The following is a 23229-nucleotide window of genomic DNA, read 5'->3' as shown; positions in this document are numbered from 1 at the left end:
TCAAGCAAGCAGATCCACTATTTGAGGGCGGGTTATGCCCTCTTTCTTTTAGAAAGGAACTTTAAAGCATTCACCAGACTTATTCACCAGATCTGTCCCTTAGTGACAACTATTTGTTTCTAATTTTAGATTTAACCAAGACCACGGATCGGTTGTTGCCGAGAAGGGCTACTTGACACACCAGGAGTTCACCTTCTACAAAACAGGGATAACGGACCTGACCCGAGATGGAGCAAGTGTGTTGCACTGCAAGGGCACTCTGCTGAAAAATAATTAAAGCTCATGACAAAGATTCAGCTCTATGTAAGCTACGCTCAAAATCTTTTGATACGGTATCGTATATAGGTCAGTTAAATATCTCTGCCAGAGTTTCCAGCTCATTGAACTCTTCTTATGCTGTACTCATTTTAAAAATGAATATGCTCATTTTTTAGATGCTGTCATGTTGGTATATTTTCCGATTTCGACAGTGAACCTAACCCATCCCTACTGCCCAAACAATCCTAATCCTCACCGACACAAGATGCACGAAAAATAAAAAATGAAATAAAGGAGGCAATGGCTGAACATATACTTTTATTATTCATACTATGAGTAATATGCAAAATGCAACTTCTACAAATCATATATGTCTTGCAAATAGTATGTGTTTGTTACCAGACGCCGCACAGCTGATTTTGTTAAAACAAAAAAAATATTTGATAAATATGTACATCACTTTGCAAGTCAGATTGTGGGGGGGTTTGGGGATGTCAGTATTTATTTCGGCCAAAACACCTCTTCTGAACATTAAAGACGAGACTCGAAGTTTTGATGACATTTATGAGGGTTTGAATCCGATTTAAAGTCATCATATATGTTTCGTTTGTTTAAGATATTTTGACCTTGAATCTCAATGCTTATTGAAATAGTTTTATTGGTTTGAAACTGACTGTGGCAGTCGTACTGAAAACATGTAGTCTGGACATAACACAGACATTTTCTTCAAGTATTAATCTTAAACTGAATGTTGATTTTGTGAATAAGATACGTGAATTTGGTTTTCGTTTTATAAATAGGTTGACTGTTATTGACGTAGATGTAATTGCAACAGAATGTGATTGTTTAGTGTATTCTTGAAGCAGCAGAGTACATGAAACAAAGCGTTAGTTATGCCTCAAGCTATGTTGCATGAAGACGAGGCATTTTGCGAGACGCTGTATAAATATAATTCTCACGTTTAATAATTGCCATGACGTAAGAATAAATTATAGGTATTTATATTCAACATTCATAATTTCACTAAAACGGTAGAGACAGATTATCTAAGGTGCAGTTTGTCAGGGAGGGTAGACACCTATAGTTGTCAGAATCAATACTTTGTGGGTATATATAGTATAGTATATATATGTATCGTTCATTGTGGATGTGTGCTTCTTGCGTACAGCTGTTTTCGCATTCTGTTTTTCGTCTCATCCCGTTCAAGTGTGTCTCTGGCAGCGAGCAGGATGTTCTCCAGGGCATGTAGGTACAGGATACTGCTGTTGGTGTTGGTGGCGTTTTCAACTGTGTAGTTCTTCACCACGCTGATACAGGTTTGAGGTAACCCTGTCTCCATAGAAGCAAACCTCACCGCAGCCCGAACCTCCTCCGAGTCAAACACGTATGGAATATTGTCGGAATCCTTCAACAGTGGTTCCACCGCATCGATGTGTGTCAGGATCACGTGGACTGACAGAACTGAAAAGAAACGTTGTTATGTAAATACTTCATCTTAAAACATCAGCGCCGTTTTGAACATGCAACTTATTGTTTTGCTTCATGGAGCATTACCTAAACCTTTATGAAATGAACTATCCCTTTCAAACATATAATTCGTCAACACCAGAAAATAACCAGTATCGATTATCCGCCGAATCAGATTTCATTGGGCGTGAAGGGAAAATAGTGGTAAAATTATATGAATGGATTACTGAAAATCAGCGTTGACACTTAGTGTTCGCGAAAAGGGTATGCATGTCCCATCCTATCTGTAGCACCGCCATTCAATTTGAATAAAATGTAAGTGTTTGTTATTTGACGCCGCACAGCGGTACTATAAACTCATTTTGATTAGGTATATGTTGTTACAAGTGATCAGTGATTTTGCCGATATCATGTCAATGTAACATACATGAATACACCAGAATACTACTGTAATCAGCAGAATATACGTAGTAGGAATATTCAGTTTGAAACGAAAATGCAGTATGTCCAGTCTACAACAGAACAGTACGCGTGCTGTATTGTTCTGCAAGATCTGGACTAGGGTATACATTCTTTACAGTACACGTGCAATAGTCAGGGAATTATATAAACTATATTTAAAAACAATGGATGTGATGATGAAATTGGGCTGGGAAAACACTCTTGTCAATCAAGGAGATTAAGTTATGAAACCAAGTTTATTATAATTTGTAAGCATAAAGTTTATACTAGAATATTGTTGTACATATTTAAACGTCACATGACAGATTGTTTCATAAATCACTTGCATATTTTTTTATGAAATATTATCATATCATTTTACGTATCATGTCATTTCACAAATTAACAACTAATCAATGTCAGGTACACATATAGTCAAATAAGGTACAGTATAAAGAGGAAATGTGTTTGTCAAATTTGTAACTTGATATATTCCTGAATACCGCAGCTGAAAGTAATATTTTATTCCAAGTTAGATATTACTTTGATATGTTCAATACAGTATTTAATCCGTATATACACAACCATTTAATTAAATAAGGTATGTTTACCCCCTTGTGAAAGTAGCGCTCTCAGCACACCAATCTGTCGCTTTACATCATCGCCTATAGCAACTCCTGCTTTAAGGACAAGAACTACGCATGACGCCTTGACCCTCTCCTCTGGCGGGAGGATCTGTGAACTATCCATAGCCTCAAGCGTTGGTTTCACCTGAACACGAAAACAATAGACATTCTTCACACTGACACACAATGAATATACATGTATACGTATATTTTTTTTCCACGATTAGTTTTCACGATTCTTGATGTGACAAACAATGTTTTGTGGTTATGTTGTAAAACTACATCTGTCCACGCGTACGATGACCTGGTTGATTGTGTGGCATCCTGACGAATAGTTGTTTACAAGCGTCTATGTTGGCATATCATTGTTGCTCTGATGTTAATCCCCATCAACTCACTCTTTACGTAGGTGACAAACGTTCCCAAAGTACTTACTTCTGCATAGAAAGGAACCTGTCCTGTGATAATCTTCTCAATACTCTCGTCTGTGATCGCGTCACTGTTGAATAAGCCTGGCATGTCAATTACCCATAAATACGGCTGGCAACTGCACTTTTCTTGACAATAGCTACGGCAGTAACCGTCACTGTTCAGCTGCAATACATACACATATATGTCATTACACAGTTATCATTAGTTATCTGATTACATATTTCCTTCTGTCTGGTATACTGGTCCTAAACCACCAATTCGTACTTGGTTGTCACAAAGCGCATGGTTAACACTGTCTTCTCACATGCTTGGCTATAGGTGTCTCACTTTAAATTTTGTTTCTCCTGATATCACAACAGCCTGGCACAATATAGAATCAAATGCAATATATGTATATTTGAATGCAATATGAATATTATAAAAACCTCTGGGTACACGTACATCACGTATATTTATATATCATGTTGATATCTTTGACTTATTATTAAACAGCAGGTGTACACACACACGGCGTTAAACAAACAAACAAACATGTGATGTTTGTAATGTTTTTAAGCCATTTTGAACTTTTCATTAAGTTTTAGTCAATCTGAAAAATGAACACACTTTTCAGCCAATTTGTAAAAGTACAGACATAATTAGGCATTTAGTAAGTTTGTATAATGAAGTCAGAACTTTGACATTTTGATTACAACATTCAACAACTCACAGCTTTAGTGTAGCTGCCATGTGTGTTAATTCCCACAGGAAAATAATTGGAGACTTTCCTGTCCCGTCTGATGGAAGTTCGAATTCCATTGCCAAAAGACGATTTACCAAATCCAGTCTGACCAAACAGAATCACCACATGCCCGTCTCTGGTTGTGACTTTGGCTATGCGACGGCGAAAGTCATTTTCTCCCTGAAATGAAACACTTCCTGGGATAAGTCAAACACATAGGACCTGGGGATAGTAAACACAAAGATGAACATGGCAGTCTCAGTGAAGGGGAAATCAGTTAGTTCAGATGACTATGTTAACTTTTCGATGATTGGGTCTATTGTTTCGCGTAAAACTCCTGTTTTTATTTAATATTTCCACAAGCAACAAGAGGTTTTTCTTTCACAAGCACCATATGGTGATCGCTAATTGATGATTGACATATGGCATTTCAATATTTTTAAAACTTCTTTTGACTTCTGATTAGCAAACATACCTCTGGTGTCCAGTTCAACGTGACGTCTGCCCCCCATTTCTCTGTCGGTGGCTGAAGCACGACAACAATACTGAATGTTATTATTATTTTTATTATTTAAAAAACAACAACTCTGCAGTTATGTCAGTGTTCTTTCTATACACGTCAACGATAAAATGAGTTCAGAAGTTACAAGTGTCTGGAGTATATGTAACAAAGAGAGAACAATTTAACCGTTTAGATGTCAGATGAGCTTGTCAGCTACTTACAGGGGTGGGGACCCTTTCCTTGGATGATTTCAATCCCATGACTCCTGGAAGATAAATAGTCCTCGTCCTGATCATGACTGAATGAATTAAATGGGTTTTTGAGAAGGGTCGAAGCAATTATCTTAATGGTACAGTGACATTATAATGAGTCAATGTGTATTATCTGAAGCTTTTCAGAAGTCACCCATCCCACATCCACCTCAATTCAAGACGTGTCCCATCTATCGTACTACAAATCCCACCACATCAATTTCACAACAGCAGGACTCGCTACAATACGAGACCCACCAAACTCACTACAGAACGAGACCCACCCAACTCACTACAGAACGAGACCCATCCAACTCACTACAGTGCGAGACCCACCCAACTCACTACAGTATGAGACCCACCCAACTCACTACAGTACGATACCCACCCAACTCACTACAGGAGGTGTCCCACCCACTCACTAAAGTACGAGACCCGCTCAACTCACAACAGTACGAAACCCATCCAACTCACTACAGCAGTTGTCCCACCCACTCACTACAGTACGTGACCCACACAACTCACTACAGTACGAAACCCACCCAACTCACTACAGTACGAGTAGTATAGGTAATGGGGGTTCTGCCGCAACTCCACTGGAGCTGGATTTATTACCTATACTGCTACTACAGGTGGCATTTTTTATGTCAAAATGATGATGCGATTCAACGATAGTCATAAGTTGTATTAAAAGAAACATCAATATTAATTAATAATGGATAAAATTTACTATAGCCCACGAGGATATTGGAAAGGTGTAGGAGCAATAAAAAAATTAGCCACCGCGGCTAAGGTATCTAAAGATGTGGCCAAGGATTGGTTAAAGAAACAAGCGATGTGGCAAATATATTTACCGGCACCTCGTTATATACCGAGGAAGAAGTTTGATATTTTTACAACGAATGAAGTTCATCAGGCTGACCTCTTGTTTCTTCCCCACGATAAGGTAAAACACAAAACGTATAAATACGCTTTAACAGTAGTGGATGTGGCTAGTCGATACAAAGAGGCAGAGCCATTAACCTCGAAAGATTCAACAGAAGTAGCTAATGCACTGAGCCGCATATATAAACGCGGACCACTAAAATGGCCTAAGCTATTTCAAGTAGATCCCGGTCGCGAGTTTATGGGATCGATAACTAAACTCTTAACAAAGCACAATGTCGAAATCGTCCGTGGTGAAAGAGAGGCCCACCGCAGTCAAGCTATCGTCGAAAGATTTAACAGGACATTAGCCGAACGTTTGTTTGGCTATCAGTATGGGATCGAAATGAAATCCGAGCGATTGAGATCAACCGAATGGGTGACACGATTATCAGCCGTTGTATCAGCGCTGAATAATGAAGTGACGAGATTAATAGGGAAGAAACCAACCGATGCTATTAAAATGAAATCCGTGACTTCCAATCTTCAGCACCGAGGAGAGGCAAAGAACAAAAACTTCCGGATAGAGTAAGGGTAAGATATTTATACCAGCCCGGTGAACTCGAAGGAGGCCTACGTCGCCCAACAGATCCCATATGGTCCCTTAAGACGTATAACATTAGTCGATTGGTTATGAAAGAAGGAGAGCCTATTCTTTATTATCTTAAAGATGGACCAGGCAGGGCATTTGTACGAGAAGAGTTGTTCATAGTTCATGACGGTACGGTATTACCACCATAACTATAAGCATAGGTAGTTACACCATCATTATCAATCCATCTCTTTGTATCTAAGGGGGATAATGATGTCTTGTTCATTCTTAATCCATATATCCTATCATTGTAACTTCTTAAAGAGTTCATCTCGTGTTTGAACGTTCTACCGTTGAATAATGCTTCTTTATACTGTTCGTGTTTGATATGCTTTTTTACCACATACTTCTTAACACCCTTAGCTTTTTTATCTCCCCATTATCGGACTTCTTTATAGAATACATCTTAGGTCTTAATCCTTCATACTCCGCTATAGGGGTCCCAGCACATTCATGCTTCATCTTACCTAACACCTTTTTATTTACTACGCTGTGCAGTGGATTATCTTTTGGGTAATCGCTCGTGTCGTACATATCTATTTTTTCTGCCATATCTTTATACACATCCTCTGTTTGTATTTCCATCAACAAAGAATCTGTGTCGGTATATAACGCCTCGCATCTATCGCGGTATTGCTTCTTAAGTTCGTTGTAATAAAAGTCATACATTAAGTGTTTTGACAAGTCGAGAATACTCATACCGACGTACACCGGTCTGTTGAATTTTATATTACTTTTCTGCATATGCAACGCAGCTAAGTCGTTATCGAATATCTTGCTTCTGTTAAAAGCCTGACTGGCTATAAGTTTCCTGAGTCTTTCTTCCTCATTAGATCTGACTAATTTAACATCAACACGCTTCCTTAGATTCTCCATAGTTTTACCAAATACCGAGTTATTCATGAGCTTATACAGATTCTTTTCGAAATCGCTGGTAGTTATCTTTCTTAAATCTGTGTTCAGCCTTATATAGGGCTCCATCCAAGGGCTTTGATCAAACTTTAGAACCCTGTGTATTTTCTTTAGTTTCATACCTAACGATAGATACAACTGGAGATTTCTGTAGTGAACTATATATTTTGTTTTATCCATCAAATTTGGTACGAGTTTTTCTACGTTAGCTAACCTTGTATTACCAATCAAGGAGCGTTGATGTTCCGACATCCAATCTTTATTAACCATTAATCTGTACCCTTTATTATCATCATTTGCATCGATATCATCGACCCACTCAAAACCACCCATGGGTAAAGGTTGACTCATAGCCCATCCGTACAAATTGTTAGCATCGAGATATGATATGTGCGTGTTGGGTTTACTCGGTCGTATCCTTCCACTTATTATCGATATGATGGGCTTAATATCGTTAACATCCATGTTGGAATTAATATCCATCTTCCAACCTCTTAGATATTTACCAACGCCGGCGGATGTGGGTACAAATATTAATTCTTGTTTTTGTTGAATATCATCAACGTCATTATTATTATCTAGTAAAGCGATCAATTCAGCTTTTTTCATTCAAGAATAACCTCTCAGCCCACTTTTTCTCGCTCGAGCTTTGAGTTCTCTAACAGTCTGGGGTTTGTTGTATTCCAAACCTAGTAAGGTAATCAATTCAGCTTTTCTCATTCGAGAATATCCATGTAGACCAGGTTGCTTTGCCATAGCCTTCAACTCTCTGACAAAAACCGTTGTGGTTAAATGGTATATGCAAAATGAGACAAATGTCTAATTGGTTGTTTTCATATATCTAAATACGTATTCTCCCCAACCTATTCCTCTCGTTGATGTAATCTCTCTTCATAGCATAAATAATCTGGTTCCTGACCCTATCAGCACCGTGTTTCTTACATAAACAATAACGACCTTTGACCCCTATCCCACATTCAGAACACGTATAGTTTATGTTTCCGCGCTTGATGTAATAATTGTGTACGCCGCAGTAAACATCAACACAGCGTCGGTTACATAGAGTCGTCTTACCCATGAGTGTAAACTTGCAATTATTCATGGTTATACATCTATCATATCATTTGTCTAAATGCAAATCACATCTACACTATTGAGATATTGATTTATAGATTAGCTGTCACTCTGACTCTCCTAACTAGCCACAGCTGTCACTGCGTAGCTATTGTATAGCTGAAAATCAATACAGCAGTCAACCCCATAATCACAAATGTGACCTCGCGGTTCTTTTGTTCCTCTGACCATGTATAAAACTGACTCATTGTTGGTCTCGGCATTGGGTCGAGTTTTTTCCCATAAACGAGGAAGTATTCGTGCATGGCAGATTCGACATCCTTAAACGTTTGAATTGAATGTCCTTCCTTAAGCAGTTTTTCATGAATAAAGTCTAATCTCTTCATTCTCTGCCGCGTATATTGTGACTGGGCTGCTTGGAGTTGTTCCATTGCTTTGTTATGTCGTTTACGCTCCTCTTCAACTTCTTTAGTGTTTGATTCCTTCATACTAGAAAATAAATAATTACTCCCCGAAAAAGCTAGAGCATTAACAATAGCTCCACCGACCATCATCGCAATTGTTGCCATATTTATATGAATATAATATATTCAAATGTTTAATTACTTCATTATGTCTTCCGGGATAAGTCCTTGTTTGATGAGCATATCCTTCGTTGCCATAGCCAATCCAATGTCCAGAATCATCATTGGTATATCATAACTATTAAAATCTAGCTTGGGAGGTGTGGCTTTAGTAATCATTTTAGCCATACGAGCATAGCCAATGGCCAAGCCGGTGACCACCGCTGAATGATAAGTTGCGTTTACCAACATTTTACCATCTGTAACTGGAGTAGTCATGCTTCTTATAGCATTATATGGGGGCTAACCTCTAATTGAACTTGTTGTTGCATTGGGGGTGACGTTTTCTCTTCTCCGGTCTTATAAAAGAACCATACAGCCGCTATACCAACAACTTCTACTAGTGTCCATGTTTTAATCGGATTAATATTTGAATTATTTATTAATTTCACTTTCCTCGCCAGTCCTCCCTTCCTTCCTGTGGCTATTTTTTGTTTGTTCTTTGTTACTCTGGGTTGTGGTGCGTTCACATGTTGTGTTTTCTCATTCACTGGTGGTGGTTCCTCATTCACTCGTTGTTCGGCAATCTGTTGTGGTTGTGCAGTTTCGTTCACAATCTGTTGTGGTGTCACCTGTTGTGATTGTGTTTCCGCAATCTCCATTCATATTATTAAGTAGGCACGTATGTTTAAATTGACAATACCTAGCCATTATTAAAGCTGTGGTGAGTGGAGCTAAAAACATTCCGTATCTATGATAAAACTCACAGCTCACTGAGCTTATAGCGTGTTCGATGAATGGGTCTTTCTCTAGAGATACGCATAAATACATGCGATGTTCTGTCGGGATAGGGAGAAACGTACTAGCTACGACTGTGTATAGTTGTAACATAGCCGACCCTATCGTTTTAGTCATGGTAGCTCCCAGTCTAGACTCGTAACGCGCGTACAGTTTTTTAATTTCTTCGTCGGTCATGTTATCAATTTTTTCGATGGTATAATGTTCTCCCAAATATTGGGAACATTTTCCACAGGCTACCAAAGCCGCGAGTCTTTCTCTATGTTTATCCAAAGATTTATCTACATTTTGATCTGTATCAGATTCTTTGAGCATTTGTTCGATGAGTTCGTCGCATTCCATAATGTAATACCTAAGGAGATATTTAAGTCTAACATAATATAATATGACATATCCAATAAAACCCGTAATAATGAACTGTTGCAAAAGAATGATGATTTCTAACCACATTTTATGTCATATTAACCGCTAATGTTCAACTTATCGTATTTTTGCTGTAAGTTTGCTATATTTGCTATAATTTTCCTATAATTTTGCTACAGTTTTGCCATATTTTTGCTATATTTGCTATAATTTTGCTATAATTTTGCTAAGCAATTGCATAAGCAGCTGGTTGATCGGTTTTCAATACGAGTTTACAGTGCTTCGTTGCCGCTAACAGTTTGCTGACTTTATCTCGTTCGAGCTTGGTATAAATGACGTCATTTTCACGTGAACATTCCTCGAATGAATCTCGGTCTTTGCAATGAAACAGGGCTACCCATTTGGTCTGCTCTCTCAGATCTTTCAGGACAGAGTTGTATTTTTGAGTAAGTACCCAAACGCTTTGTTGAGTGTGCCGACCGGAGAATGCTAAATACGAAAGCATATCTTTTTTTTTGTAAGTTCTTTACTCGCGCTGCAGTCGTCTATTACGAAAAGGGTTGATTCTCCTTTGTATTTTTCGTGACATACTCGGAGACAGTCTTGTAAACGATCGCACGGAATCGACTCTGTGTACCCCGTCGTCATTCATTTCCCAATCTCTCGATAAGTATGTTTTATTAACGCTTACAGTCGGGCACAGAATAATAATTGGTTCGAAAACGTTCCGATAATGACTTTGTAAAATATCTTGAATAAAAGCTGTTTTTCCGCAGCCCGCTTGCCCGCATATGATAGCGTAGTGCGGATCTTTAGGTAAAAGATTATTAATGGATTGCTTGCACGAATCTCCCATTCTGTATATTAAGTTGCACATCCATAATCACGTACAAATATATGTTTAATTTACCAGCTGATTCCTGAAGCTTCGTTATCTGTATGGTGGCACCCTCGCTAGCATTTTCTATTCTCCTCCCACTGCCGTGTAGTTGGTCATCGTCCGTTGTTCGCATGTCGAGCCATAGCGAGAACTTCGTGGTGAGGTATTCACCCATCGATACACTTCAGAGAGACAGATCTTTCACGACCGCGTTAACTTCAGGAGAACGTTTTATAGAAGGAAGTTTTTTAATCTCATCCCACTGGTGATACACTAGCATTCCTTGGCTATATAGTTGATTAGGAACGCCCTCGATAGTTAATTCTACTTTTGTAATCTTGGGATTGTAGAACTGCTCGGTATTTCTTTTAAATGCATCGGAGGGGTCCTCGAACAACATTAAAATACCTTTCAACGACCTCGTGGGGACGTTTAGATTGATATTCCACATCATATCTTTTTTGTCCCTCGTGATCTTTCGCTGTCGCAGCACGCGATCGTACAAAATGGCTAAACTTCCAGTATACTGGTTACGAATTTGTCTGGGTAATTCGGGATCCGTTATCATATCGTACTCCAGCGAGATATTGTCAATGGAATAGCTAGCATCTTCAGCAGCTCTGATTACTCTACCGTAGTCATTAAAAGTGAGTTCGTATTCTAACCTATCGCCTAGGGATGCTTGATAAAAGGGAATGTGGGAATCTAGTAATTCAAAGTCTAGCGGAATATAGAATCGGTTACCCAATGCGTCGGCAACAGCCTGATCTTTTACGACAGTACCATCACCACTAGAAGCATATACGCGCAGTCTCAATGTGTTCTTATTACAAATACCTTGGTACTGTAAGTTTTCCAGCTCTTTATCCGTTCTCCAGAGATCCATGTAACAATAGCATACATCGCTATCGTCGATACTCAAAACTTCATTACCGCTAATTTTAATGGCTATTTTCTTAACGATAGCACGACCTATGTTCTGAACGGGCTCCCTGTTAACGTCGGTAGAAGTCAAACCAATCGTAAATGCTAGTCGGACAGTTCCCAGAACTAACACATCGTGTGCGCCGAGATTAGGCAAGCGAACCAGAAGCGTTTGATTCTAATCGATGGTACTAGGGTTATTAGTTATAGTTACAGACTGACGAATTGCCTTGACCCCTAATGGATCTCGAAGTCTACGTTGTGGGTTTAACTTGCGTCTGTATTGCGAAGACATTGTTATATTGAAAACATGTACCCTATGTTTAATATAAAAATGACTGATTTTGATATTAATGACTTTGATCTAAGTACCTTTGATGACTTTGATAACCAGAATCCAATCGAAGATACTGATGAAACCAGGTTTAGTAGTCTTAACTTTTACAATCAAACGTCAATGATTATAACGATGCCTTAAAAGAAGATAAAAATTATGTTAAACCAATAGGTCGTGACTATTCAAAGTTTACGATAGATAGTAAAGGAATATTGCGACTGCATGACTCTCCGGATATTGATCTTATGAATTCTCGTACTCGTAAGCCCCTAGCCTTGTCTACTATAGCTGGTAAACATGGCACTGTGTTTGTTTGTGATAAATTAGGTTTTGTAGACTACTCGCGGCTTTCCGCGAAGACTACTAAGGTTCTTCAAACCATGCGTGATGAACTCGATAATACAGATAATTTGGAGGCTTCCTCGATGGTGGCCTCTAACGTACTCGGAAAATCTTAGATACCTATTACGATAATTCCACGGCCAATGTACCATTCTCGGAGTTTAGTATTAGGGAATTACGAGGTCTTGACAAGGCATTACGAACAATGCGGGGAGAACTAATCAATAATATAGCCTAGCTATCCGAAATCGACAAGCATATAGCTCAAGAGAAAACAAAACTTGAACAGGCGGGCGATGAGTTCAGTAGACGCCGCGTACCGGAAAGATTGCATAACTTAGAAGACGAAAGATCGGCCCGCCTCGAAGCAGCTTCCAGTAATAGAAAGGCACTTCGTTCACAAATCAGTCGAATTCGAGAAACTATCAATCAAGTCCTCAACGATGACACTACACTGGCCGATAAAATTAAAACATTGTTCAGAGAACAGGGAATAACAATTGCCAGTATTTTAACCGCGTTGGGATTTATTATATCGACTTTGACTCTCTCGTTAACTGGTGGCAGTACAGTGGGTGGTACACCGCCCACACCCCCTACGTCGGGTGGTATAAAAGAGTGGATAAAAAAGCATTTAAAAGCATTAGGTTCAGCACTGGGAAAGCTCACTGAAAAAGCCGCGGCCGCACTTCCTGGTATAATAGGGAGTGTTGTTTCCTGGCTATTGAATTTATTAGCTAAGACCACCACTTGGCTTAGTCAAAACTTGTGGGGGTTGATCGTAGCAATTGCAGGGCTGTTGTACGTATTCGCTAAGAACTATCTAACCAAATCAGTTCGCTAACCAAATCATGAGTAAACCAGCCGTGACTCCACCAACTACAAGCGCTGTTTTTCATCGATATGTTGTTGATTTTTAGCCACAATATGCGGTGGTACTTGTGCATCAGTAGATGGTTGAGCGATAGTTGGTGTTTGTGGCTTGACTATTCCCTTTTCGCCCGTGATTGTTTGCGTTATTAATTTGACATTCATATCTGAATTTATACCTGGTTTTTGTTGATCGGTAGCAATAACAATTTTATTATTATAGCCTATCACTTGACCGATCTTAAGTTCCATATTACTTGGAGACATGTATAGTCCTGGTGCATGAACGTAGTCCACTTTGGATTGAGCGTACTGTAATGCATCTTGAAAACGCTTTATAGACGATGGTATGTCAACTGGTGAATTAATGGCATCCTCCACGTTTGGGACAAACTGTTTTTGCGCATGGAACGCCGTCCCAGTACCGATAATGGACGTTCGTGTTTGCGATTGTGCACCGAGAACTGCCAATACATAAGTTCTTATCGATTCATTAAATCTTACAAATCCTGGGTTAGTAAAATTATTTTCCGTTTTATCATTAAGAAATTCATTCCAAGCGTCATCGTTCAGTTGTACAAATTTTTTAACAATATAAATAGACCCACTCTTAAAACTCATAATATCCCCTCTCCAATCGTTACTATAAAGTTCCCAGCCTTTATACCAATGACTGGTTTTATGCCAATGATCATATATTCTTGAGTAAAGTTTGCTGGTACGCCGCAACTTAGGGATATCAACTGGAAGTTTCCTAAGTTTTTTATATACATAATCGCTTTCTTCTTTGACGGTTATTTTTTCCTCTGCGTAAGGAACACCTAGACCATGGTTTGCTCCTTTAATACGCCAATCTTTACTCGTAGAAACATTAAATTCCTGACAAATACGCTCATACGCGGACCTATCATAATTATTATTTGTGGAATTCCACGCTCGATCCTGCGGTAATGGAGCACTAATTTCTTTAAGTATACGTCTAATCTGATAGTACATTTGAAATGTTATAACAGACTTATATAGTTCAAATCCTGGAGCATAAAGAGATACGCCACATCCCGTTGTGGCACACCATATGGCAAAGTTTAACTGATTCTGCCAAAATTGCATCGGATTGTGAAACCAATCGTGCACCATTTTAAAGCTAGTTGCCGTGACTCTGTACTTTTCAAAGATATCGGGGAATTTAACGATAAAATCATAACCAGAGGCAGTTACTATAATCGACTGATTAGTAATGTGAGTCGATTTCATATTTAAGTTATGATATAGTATCATTGTATATTTAATATGTATGTTACACTCCCGGGAATAACAAATGGTCAGTCTATTGAACTGCTTCATACTATCGATAACTCGGATGGACAACTCGAAGTAGCTATCTGTGAAGTAACGTATTACCCACTGTGGACCAATATAAATGCTGCAAAAGATAATGATAAGTTGTTTATAAAAGATGAAATTAAACTCATTACTATACCTGATGGGTATTACAGCATATGCTCACTCAATGATGAAATTTTTAAGCCTAATGGAATGAGTGAAATTCTACACTGGAGAAAAAGATTCAATTTATTTTTATGGTATCTTACCAGTTACACTTGGATTTAGGCTTAGAACGGGAATTATGAGAACCAACGAAGCACGACAGGGAGATTCATTACCAGATTTAGTTACCTATAAAGAGTTGTGCATCCATCTTGATCAAATAAGCACGACGGATAATATTCAACAAGAAAGTCCTTCAGCTTTGCTCAGAAGTGTTCCAGTGAAAAATGAAAAATACAATAGTGGCAGAACGGAATCTTTCTCAACATTACAATATAAAAAATTAAAGTGGGGTATTATTTCAGACCTCAAAATTTCTATATTAGATGTAAAACACCAACCTGTACATATAGGATACTTAAGTGTAACACTCCATATTATAAATAATGGTTGATTCCATATTTCAGTTATGATATAGTATCATTGTATATTTGATATGTATGTTACACTCCTGGGAATAACAAAGAGTCAGTCTATTCAACTGCTTCGTACTATCGATAACTCGGCTGGACAACTCGAAGTAGCTATCTGTGATGTAATGTATTACCCGCTGTGGACCAATATAAATGCTGCAAGAAGAAATAATCAGATAATGATAAATAGAAAAGGACACATTATACCTGATGGGTATTACAGCGTATGCTCACTCAATGATGAAATTTTTAAGCCTTTGGGAGTTAGTCTCACACAAAATGAGTCGAATGGGATGCTGATATTAAAAGCTTGAGAAAAGGATGTAAAGCTTTTCATGAACTTAGCAGTTACACTTGGATTTGCACTCGGAGATATAAAAGTAATCAAGACATCAACACAGGGAGATAAATTACCCGATTTAGTTCCCTATAAAGAGTTGTGTATCCATCTTGATCAAATAATTTAACTAGAAAGTCCTTCAACTCTACTCTATCTATTACAGTCAAAGATGAAAAATATAATAGCGGTAGAACGGAATCTTTCTCATCATTACAATATAAAGAATTAAAGCGGGGAATTATTTCAGACCTCAAAATTTCTATATCAGATGTAAAACACCAACCTGTACATATAGGATACTTAAGTGTAACACTCCATATTATAAATAATGGTTGATGCATCAGGCCCTGGAACGCTTAGACAATGTAATACAATTGCGCTTTCCGATTTCGGAGACACAGAAGGATTCGGTAAACCCGGTACCAATGGTAAGTTATACGCTTTACACTTACACGATAATGTTGGCATTATCGCATCATCATTTTGACATAAAAAATGCCACCTGTAGTAGCAGTATAGGTAATAAATCCAGCTCCAGTGGAGTTGTGGCAGAACCCCCATTACCTATACTACTGTACGAGACCCACCCAACTCACTCCAGCAGGTGTCCCACCAACTCACTACAGTACGAAACCCAACCAATTCACTACAGTATAAGTCAGACCCAACTCACTACAGTACGAGACCCACCCAACTCACTACAGTACGAAACCCACCCAACTCACTACAGTGCGAGTCCCACCAAATTCACTACAGAACGAGACCCACCAAACTCACTACAGAACGAGACCCACCCAATGCACTACAGTTCGAGACCCACCCAACTCACTACAGTACGAGACCCACCCAAATCACTACAGTACGAGACCCACCAAACTCACTACAGTACGAGACCCACCCAAATCACTACAGTGCGAGTCCTACCAAATTCACTACAGAACGAGACCCACCAAACTCACTACAGAACGAGACCCACCCAATGCACTACAGTACGAGACCCACCCAACTCACTACAGTACGAGACCCACCCAAATCACTACAGTGCGAGTCCCACCAAATTCACTACAGAACGAGACCCACCAAACACACTACAGAACAAGACCCACCCAATGCACTACAGTACGAGACCCACCCAACTCACTACAGTACGAGACCCAGCCAAATCACTACAGTGCGAGTCCCACCCAATGCACTACAGTACGAGACGCATCCAATGCACTGTAGTACGATACCTACCCAACTCACTACAGTGCGAGTCCCACCAAATTCACTACAGTGCGAGTCCCACCAAATTCACTACAGAACGAGACCCACCAAACTCACTACAGAACGAGACCCACCCAATGCACTACAGTACGAGACCCACCAAACTCACTACAGAACGAGACCCACCCAATGCACTACAGTACGAGACCCACCAAACTCACTACAGTACGAGACCCACCCAAATCACTACAGTGCGAGTCCCACCAAATTCACTACAGAACGAGACCCACCCAACTCACTACAGAACGAGACCTACCCAATGCACTACAGTACGAGACCCACCCAAATTCACTACAGAACGAGACCCACCCAATGCACTACAGTACGAGACCCACCCAACTCACTACAGTACGAGACCCAGCCAAATAACTACAGTGCGAGTCCCACCCAATGCACTACAGTACGAGACCCATCCAATGCACTGTAGTACGATACCTACCCAACTCACTACAGTGCGAGTCCCACCAAACTCAGTACAGTACGAGACCCACCCAACTCACTACAGTACGAGACCCACCCAACTCACTACAGCAGGTGTCCCACCCACTCACTAAAGTACGAGACCCGCTCAACTCACAACAGTACGAAACCCATCCAACTCACTACAGCAGTTGTCCCACCCACTCACTACAGTACGAGACCCACCAAACTCACTACAGTATGAAACCCACCCAAATCACTACAGTACGAGACCCACCCAACTCACTACAGCAGGTGTCCCACCAACTCACTACAGTACGAGACCCACCCAACTCACTACAGTACGAGACCCACCAAACTCACTACAGAACGAGACCCACCCAATGCACTACAGTGCGAGACCCACCCAACTCACTACGGTACGAGACCCACCCAATGCACTACAGTGCGAGACCCACCCAACTCACTACGGTACGAGACCCACCCAAATCACTACAGTGCGAGTCCCACCAAATTCACTTCAGTACGAGACCCACCTAACTCACTACAGAACGAGACCCACCCAATGCACTACAGTACGAGACCCACCCAACTCACTACAGTACGAGACCCACCCAACTCGCTACAGTGCGAGTACCACCAAACTCACTACAGTACGAGACCCACCCAATTCACTACAGTACGAGACCCACCCAACTCACTACAGTACGAGACCCAACCAATTCACTACAGTATAAGTCAGACCCAACTCACTACAATACGAGATCCACCCACGTGAATACATGCGTCACTCCCATCTCACTATAGTACGTGTCGTGTCACATTCATCTCACTGCATCACTGGTCACAGTGATGATGCCACATCACGCACAACATCCACACAAATTGCGTCACTCAGTCCTCACTCCAGCACGTGCACCATCTGTGTTACTTCTGTGGAGCACGTATATGCATACGTCATTCGAATCTTATTGTGACGTGAGGTCGGAATGACGTCACACTAGAAAAGACGTCATAGCTGTTGGCATCATTCGACAAACTGTGGTTCCGCTGCTGTTGGGACTCGCTGTTCTTATACATGTACTAAAATTCGTCTCGTTGGTAATAAATAGATAGAGGATATTTCACTCGACACATAAAATATCCTATTTATTATATACTTTTGGTGTAGTTGTCTGCAGGAAGATTAAATTATAAGCGTAAATTCTCCCTACATAACACACATGAACGGTTTTCCACCCCTGTAAGTACGACTAAAAATGTCGTTCCGTCTTTGCTAAATCTTAAAAAATATAGTAACCAAAAATATTTCATGTCACTAATATTCTTTAGTATACATTTGGATATGATTATATACAAAATCAACTTCATCAAAAAATAAATTTCAAATCAATGAGACGGTTGTTCGAAGCGAAAGAATACACGCAATTCAAGTAACAAAATGGCGCTTTGGAAAATGTAAAGTATCGACTGACAAATCAGAAGAGAAATTCACAGTTTAATACAAATCATTTTCAACAAAATAACAAACGGTTAGAATCGGTATTAACTACATAAATGACCATCTGTCATTATATGACTTATCAACGTTGAACTGACGTAAATCAACAGTTTGTGTACGAGCTGTCTCGTGTAGGCCAACATAGTTCCGTCAACGTGTTATGTTCACTGCAGTGAAATATCAGGTGTTACGTTCACTGCAGTGAAATATCAATTGAAAATATCACTTTTCTCAACTTCAAAGAAAATAAGTCTTTCAAACTGAAGTGTATAATATAACATCATATTCGTGTTCATGTCATACTGTGTGTACGAAAATTCCGGTATTCCATCTTAGACAGTTGACTCGATGACGGTGTGTCAGGATGGGACGTATGGCAGGGCGTCGTGGTCGAATCCCGTACTGACGTAAACGATTCCTGGCAGTTTTGGGATGGATACGGCGCAGTCAAGGAATTGTCTGGGACGTCGTTACTGCCGTTTGGAAACTGTGTCGGAGATGTGTCACTCGAAACCATCTGTCCTGTCTTGGCTTCGTTACTCGGGGACGTCATGAACGTGGGTGGTCGGCAACCTCATTTGTGTTCTGATAACGCCTCACCAATGCCGATATCGTGTTACGATGGCATTGGAAATGTGTTGTCACCTGTTGTTGCCTCATTCCCGCTCGGATCATTCCAATGGCTTCATGACGCTTTGCAGCTGTCAATCTTGGCATGATTTGCTTGTGAGATGCTTGTGTCTGCGCCTGAGAAGTTTTGAATTTTTGAATGACCACAGATCATGCTTTCCAAAGTGACAGCGAATTTTGAGTTGCACATGCTGTGTACAGCTGCACAGGATGCACGTGCAGTAACACATTGCACGTCCATAGGCCCCAATCAATGCCGTCATATCGCATGGCACGTGCATGAGCGTTTGAATGTCTCCAATAATTGCTGTGTTCAAACCTATATTTCATATATGGACGGTGTGCCCTTAGATCTATATTGTCTCCGTGCACAGTTTCTTTATGTGGCTAGTATATATGTCATGTTGATATCGTTCACTTTTATATCATATTGGTATGTTTGACACATTTAATGAGTGAGCACGCGTGGTCCATAAGTAAATTAAATCCCCGAACCGAATCGAAAAGGCTCAGGTTGTTCACGACGGCATGCAGAGACAGATTTCTTCAAAAGAGTCGTTGTTAACAATCAACAATGGAAGGTTAAAATGGCGAAAACAACAACGTTTGTAACCTCTTCTATGATAATTCGGCTTTGTTGACTGTGTCACTAACAGAAACAGCATTTTTCATAAACCATTACCATATATTGATAAATGTATTATTTACCATCTAGTTTATGCCCCCCTGATTGGGTGCACATTCCGTATATGTTTGAATACTTCACATTACAGATATATTTAAGAATTGACCTTCACTTTGTGTGAGTTCATTGGAGTATGAACTTTCATAGAGTGAGGGCCAAACTGTATGAACGTCGGAGTTTGCACATTGGTTTTTCGATTCATACCTCAATGAACCGAAAAAAATACACAGTCAATGCTTATAAATAAATTCGACAGCATAAAACATGTTTTATCTACAATAGTATAACCAAAAACAGTTGTATATATCAAACAGACAAAAATGACGAGATTGATAAACATTCCGGGTGTAGGAATACATACTGTGGCGTGACATGAATCAGGTGATTGTTTAATATATGCACATAAATTGACACGCCTACACTGTCAGCAGCCAATCAACGGAGAGCAGGGTCAAAACAATGTTCATTGGACCTGTCAGTTAAGACAAGAGGCGAAAAGAACTGCAACAGTCAGACTGTAACGAACTGGAAGAAATATGTCCGGGAGAAGGCTATGGGCGACCATTCGGTCAAAAAATACAAAGTTGAAAAAAAGGACAAAAGTACGCAATTAAGGTCACATATTACGAATAAAGAACTAGATGTTACTACTAAAGGTCAAAATACAATATTAATAGTCAAATGTTACGAAAAGACGTCATAAGAAAAGAAAGAACAATGTGTACAAAAGAACGTCAGTGAGCACGAAAGGACGTTTTCAATAAAGAACGTCAGTGAGCACGAAAGGACGTTGACAATAAAGAACGCCAGATGGCGCTGCAATTTGTAAAACATTCCGAGTTTAATCGGCTTGTTCAGCCGTGTATAGTATATGATAACTGCATGCCGAGGTGCACAATGTATTACGTCATTCCTCGTGCAATCACCGTCTGACATCACACATATATATATACATGTATTTATAATGTATAATGTAAACATTGTGTATAAACATGTCTTTGTCACCGCTTAGGGCCTTTTCATAAATACAGTATACTGTGTAATCCAAAATCTGCCTAACATGGGTGCATGTATTTTGTATACAACCTTCAAAAAACACTTAACGCTAAACTAGGATTCATCTACAGTGATCCAATAACTGTTTATGCTTGGTGCAACACGAAGGTGCTATGATGCTGAGTTTTGTTTCAGACGCACATTTTCATCTGAAATGGTTCCTCACTGACTGATATCACTGGCTGATATTTATAGAATAACCCACGAGGTACGAGTGATTACGGAAAATGTCACGAGAGTAGTATAGGTAATAGGGGTTCTGGCTCACTTCCACTGGAGCTGGATTCATATACCTATACTGCTACTACAGGGGGAATTTTTTATGCCAAAATGATTATGCGATTCAACGATAGTCATGAGATTGACTCCAGCTCACCAATACCTGGGTCCAATCATTGCTTTAGATGAGTCTAAATGGTAATAAAAATATTCTTCATTATTTTTATCTATAAAGTGATATTCAACATTTTTATTAAGTTCTTCGTTCATTTTACTAGGAGACCAGACTATATAACTACACTCTTTTTGTAAATTGATAAGAAACAATTGATTACCGTATTTGGTTGGTTTGACATCACTGATATAATAAAACCCTTGTGGTAATTCTCTCCATTTAATAGTTTTTTCCATTATTATATATTTATGTAAGCATTTGTCTAAATGTAATCACACGATATTTTTAATCTCCAACCAGTTCTTTGGTTTTGGCACGGAATAATTGACGCGCTTGTTGCCTCCCTTGTTCTATGAACTTTTTGTTATCGTCTTCGCTAATACCACTGGTCTTATGAGATTTTGATCGAATCTCCTGCTTCATTTCATTGTATTTGGTGAGTTCTGACAGCACTAAACGAAACTCATCCTCGGATATCTTACAATCGGCCACTGCTGTCGAAATATGGTCCTTGATGCTGTTCAACTTTGCTTCGGCTAGTATCCGAATACTATCGTGTTTTAATGCTTTCTTTTGCAACCTACGAGAAATGAATTTTATCGCTATTCCTGCCAGTCCCGAGGCTCCAGCCGCTATTTCCATGCCGAGCACGATAGGCACGGCGATTATAGTTGATAGTAAACCGACACCGGCTACACCGAGTCCCATGCCAGCTACTACAAGCGCGGTGTCAACTCCGTCCAGAGCATTCACGGCTCTGCGATACTTTTTATACAATCCAAGTCTCAACTCCCTATCCTTTTCTATTCGATGTTTTATGTCGTTTATTTGATGTAATCGAAATCCATCAACAGTTTCCATCATTTCATCGAGCGCTGGATATAAACTCATAGTGTATATTACGAATATATAATAGTCTTTAATTGGTCTTGCTTAAATGTTTTGAGAGTATACATCAACCTTATCAAATGTATATTATACGGCAAGAATATCTTAGAAAGAGAAATACTACCACTTTTAATAATTTGAACCCCCTCGAGGGATGTAACGGGTGATGCACCGACATGAATAATACTGCAACGTTGACGCTCGTGTTTCTTGAGCCATTTAATCGATAGACCTGGTAATATTTCGAAGGCATCTACCGGTGCATCTCCGAACAAGACTTCAATAATAAGCGTAGAAATATTAGGTATTGCACTCAAGTTCTGTTTAATATCATCGAATTCTGTAACCAAATTTAAACTAACATTTTGGATTGCCGGACGACTATATAACATATGACCTGGTTTTTCTGGCAGGGGAGTGACTAACACACTTTTTCGTTTTGACGGGATATAGGCCGCGAGTACGATGCCACTATTTATTATCTTAGTTAAATTATGTCCCTTACCCATCATCGCATAAGGTGGGGTAATGACGATATTCAGTAGCCACTTGATGTTTGCCTCGACCATAGTCCATTTATTCTCACTGTTGTAAATAATATTGTACGGAGTGGTTTTAAGGAGTCTACTAACGTCGACATCGCTTAAATCTTCCAGATTACCCGTGAATGTGACTTCTTTCCGCTTGTATACATTATCGTGTAAGTGTAAAGCGTATAACTTACCATTGGTACCGGGTTTACCGAATCCTTCCGTGTCTAAAAATCAACAACATATCGAAATGAAATCCGAGCGATTGAGATCAACCGAAT

At 39.5% G+C, this 23229-nt stretch overlaps 1 protein-coding gene across 3 annotated transcripts in view; it reads right to left on the bottom strand.

The window, feature by feature from the left end:
* Nucleotides 1-638: 638 nt before the first annotated feature.
* The window catches only part of LOC139463770 (uncharacterized), a 41473-nt gene continuing 18882 nt past the window's right edge, over nt 639-23229 (bottom strand). For 2 of the 3 annotated variants that reach the window (XM_071245058.1, XM_071245059.1), the window contains exons 2-7: nt 4669-4712; nt 4421-4471; nt 3934-4125; nt 3228-3386; nt 2778-2937; nt 639-1719 (exon numbers count right to left, since the gene is read on the bottom strand). In XM_071245058.1, coding sequence (XP_071101159.1) covers nt 1397-1719; nt 2778-2937; nt 3228-3386; nt 3934-4125; nt 4421-4471; nt 4669-4707 — 924 coding nt within the window. In that variant the 5' untranslated portion in view covers nt 4708-4712 and the 3' untranslated portion in view covers nt 639-1396. Of the gene's footprint in view, nt 1720-2777; nt 2938-3227; nt 3387-3933; nt 4126-4420; nt 4472-4668; nt 4746-23229 lie in introns of all 3 variants that reach the window. The other variant, XM_071245057.1, reaches the window with a different exon arrangement.

This window comes from Haliotis cracherodii, unplaced genomic scaffold (genome assembly GCF_022045235.1).
Source record: "Haliotis cracherodii isolate W230 unplaced genomic scaffold, xgHalCrac1.p SCAF_16, whole genome shotgun sequence".
Classification (NCBI taxonomy): domain Eukaryota; kingdom Metazoa; phylum Mollusca; class Gastropoda; order Lepetellida; family Haliotidae; genus Haliotis; species Haliotis cracherodii.
The sequence above is the reverse complement of the archived record's forward strand: the minus strand, read 5'-3'. Positions and strand labels throughout refer to the sequence as shown.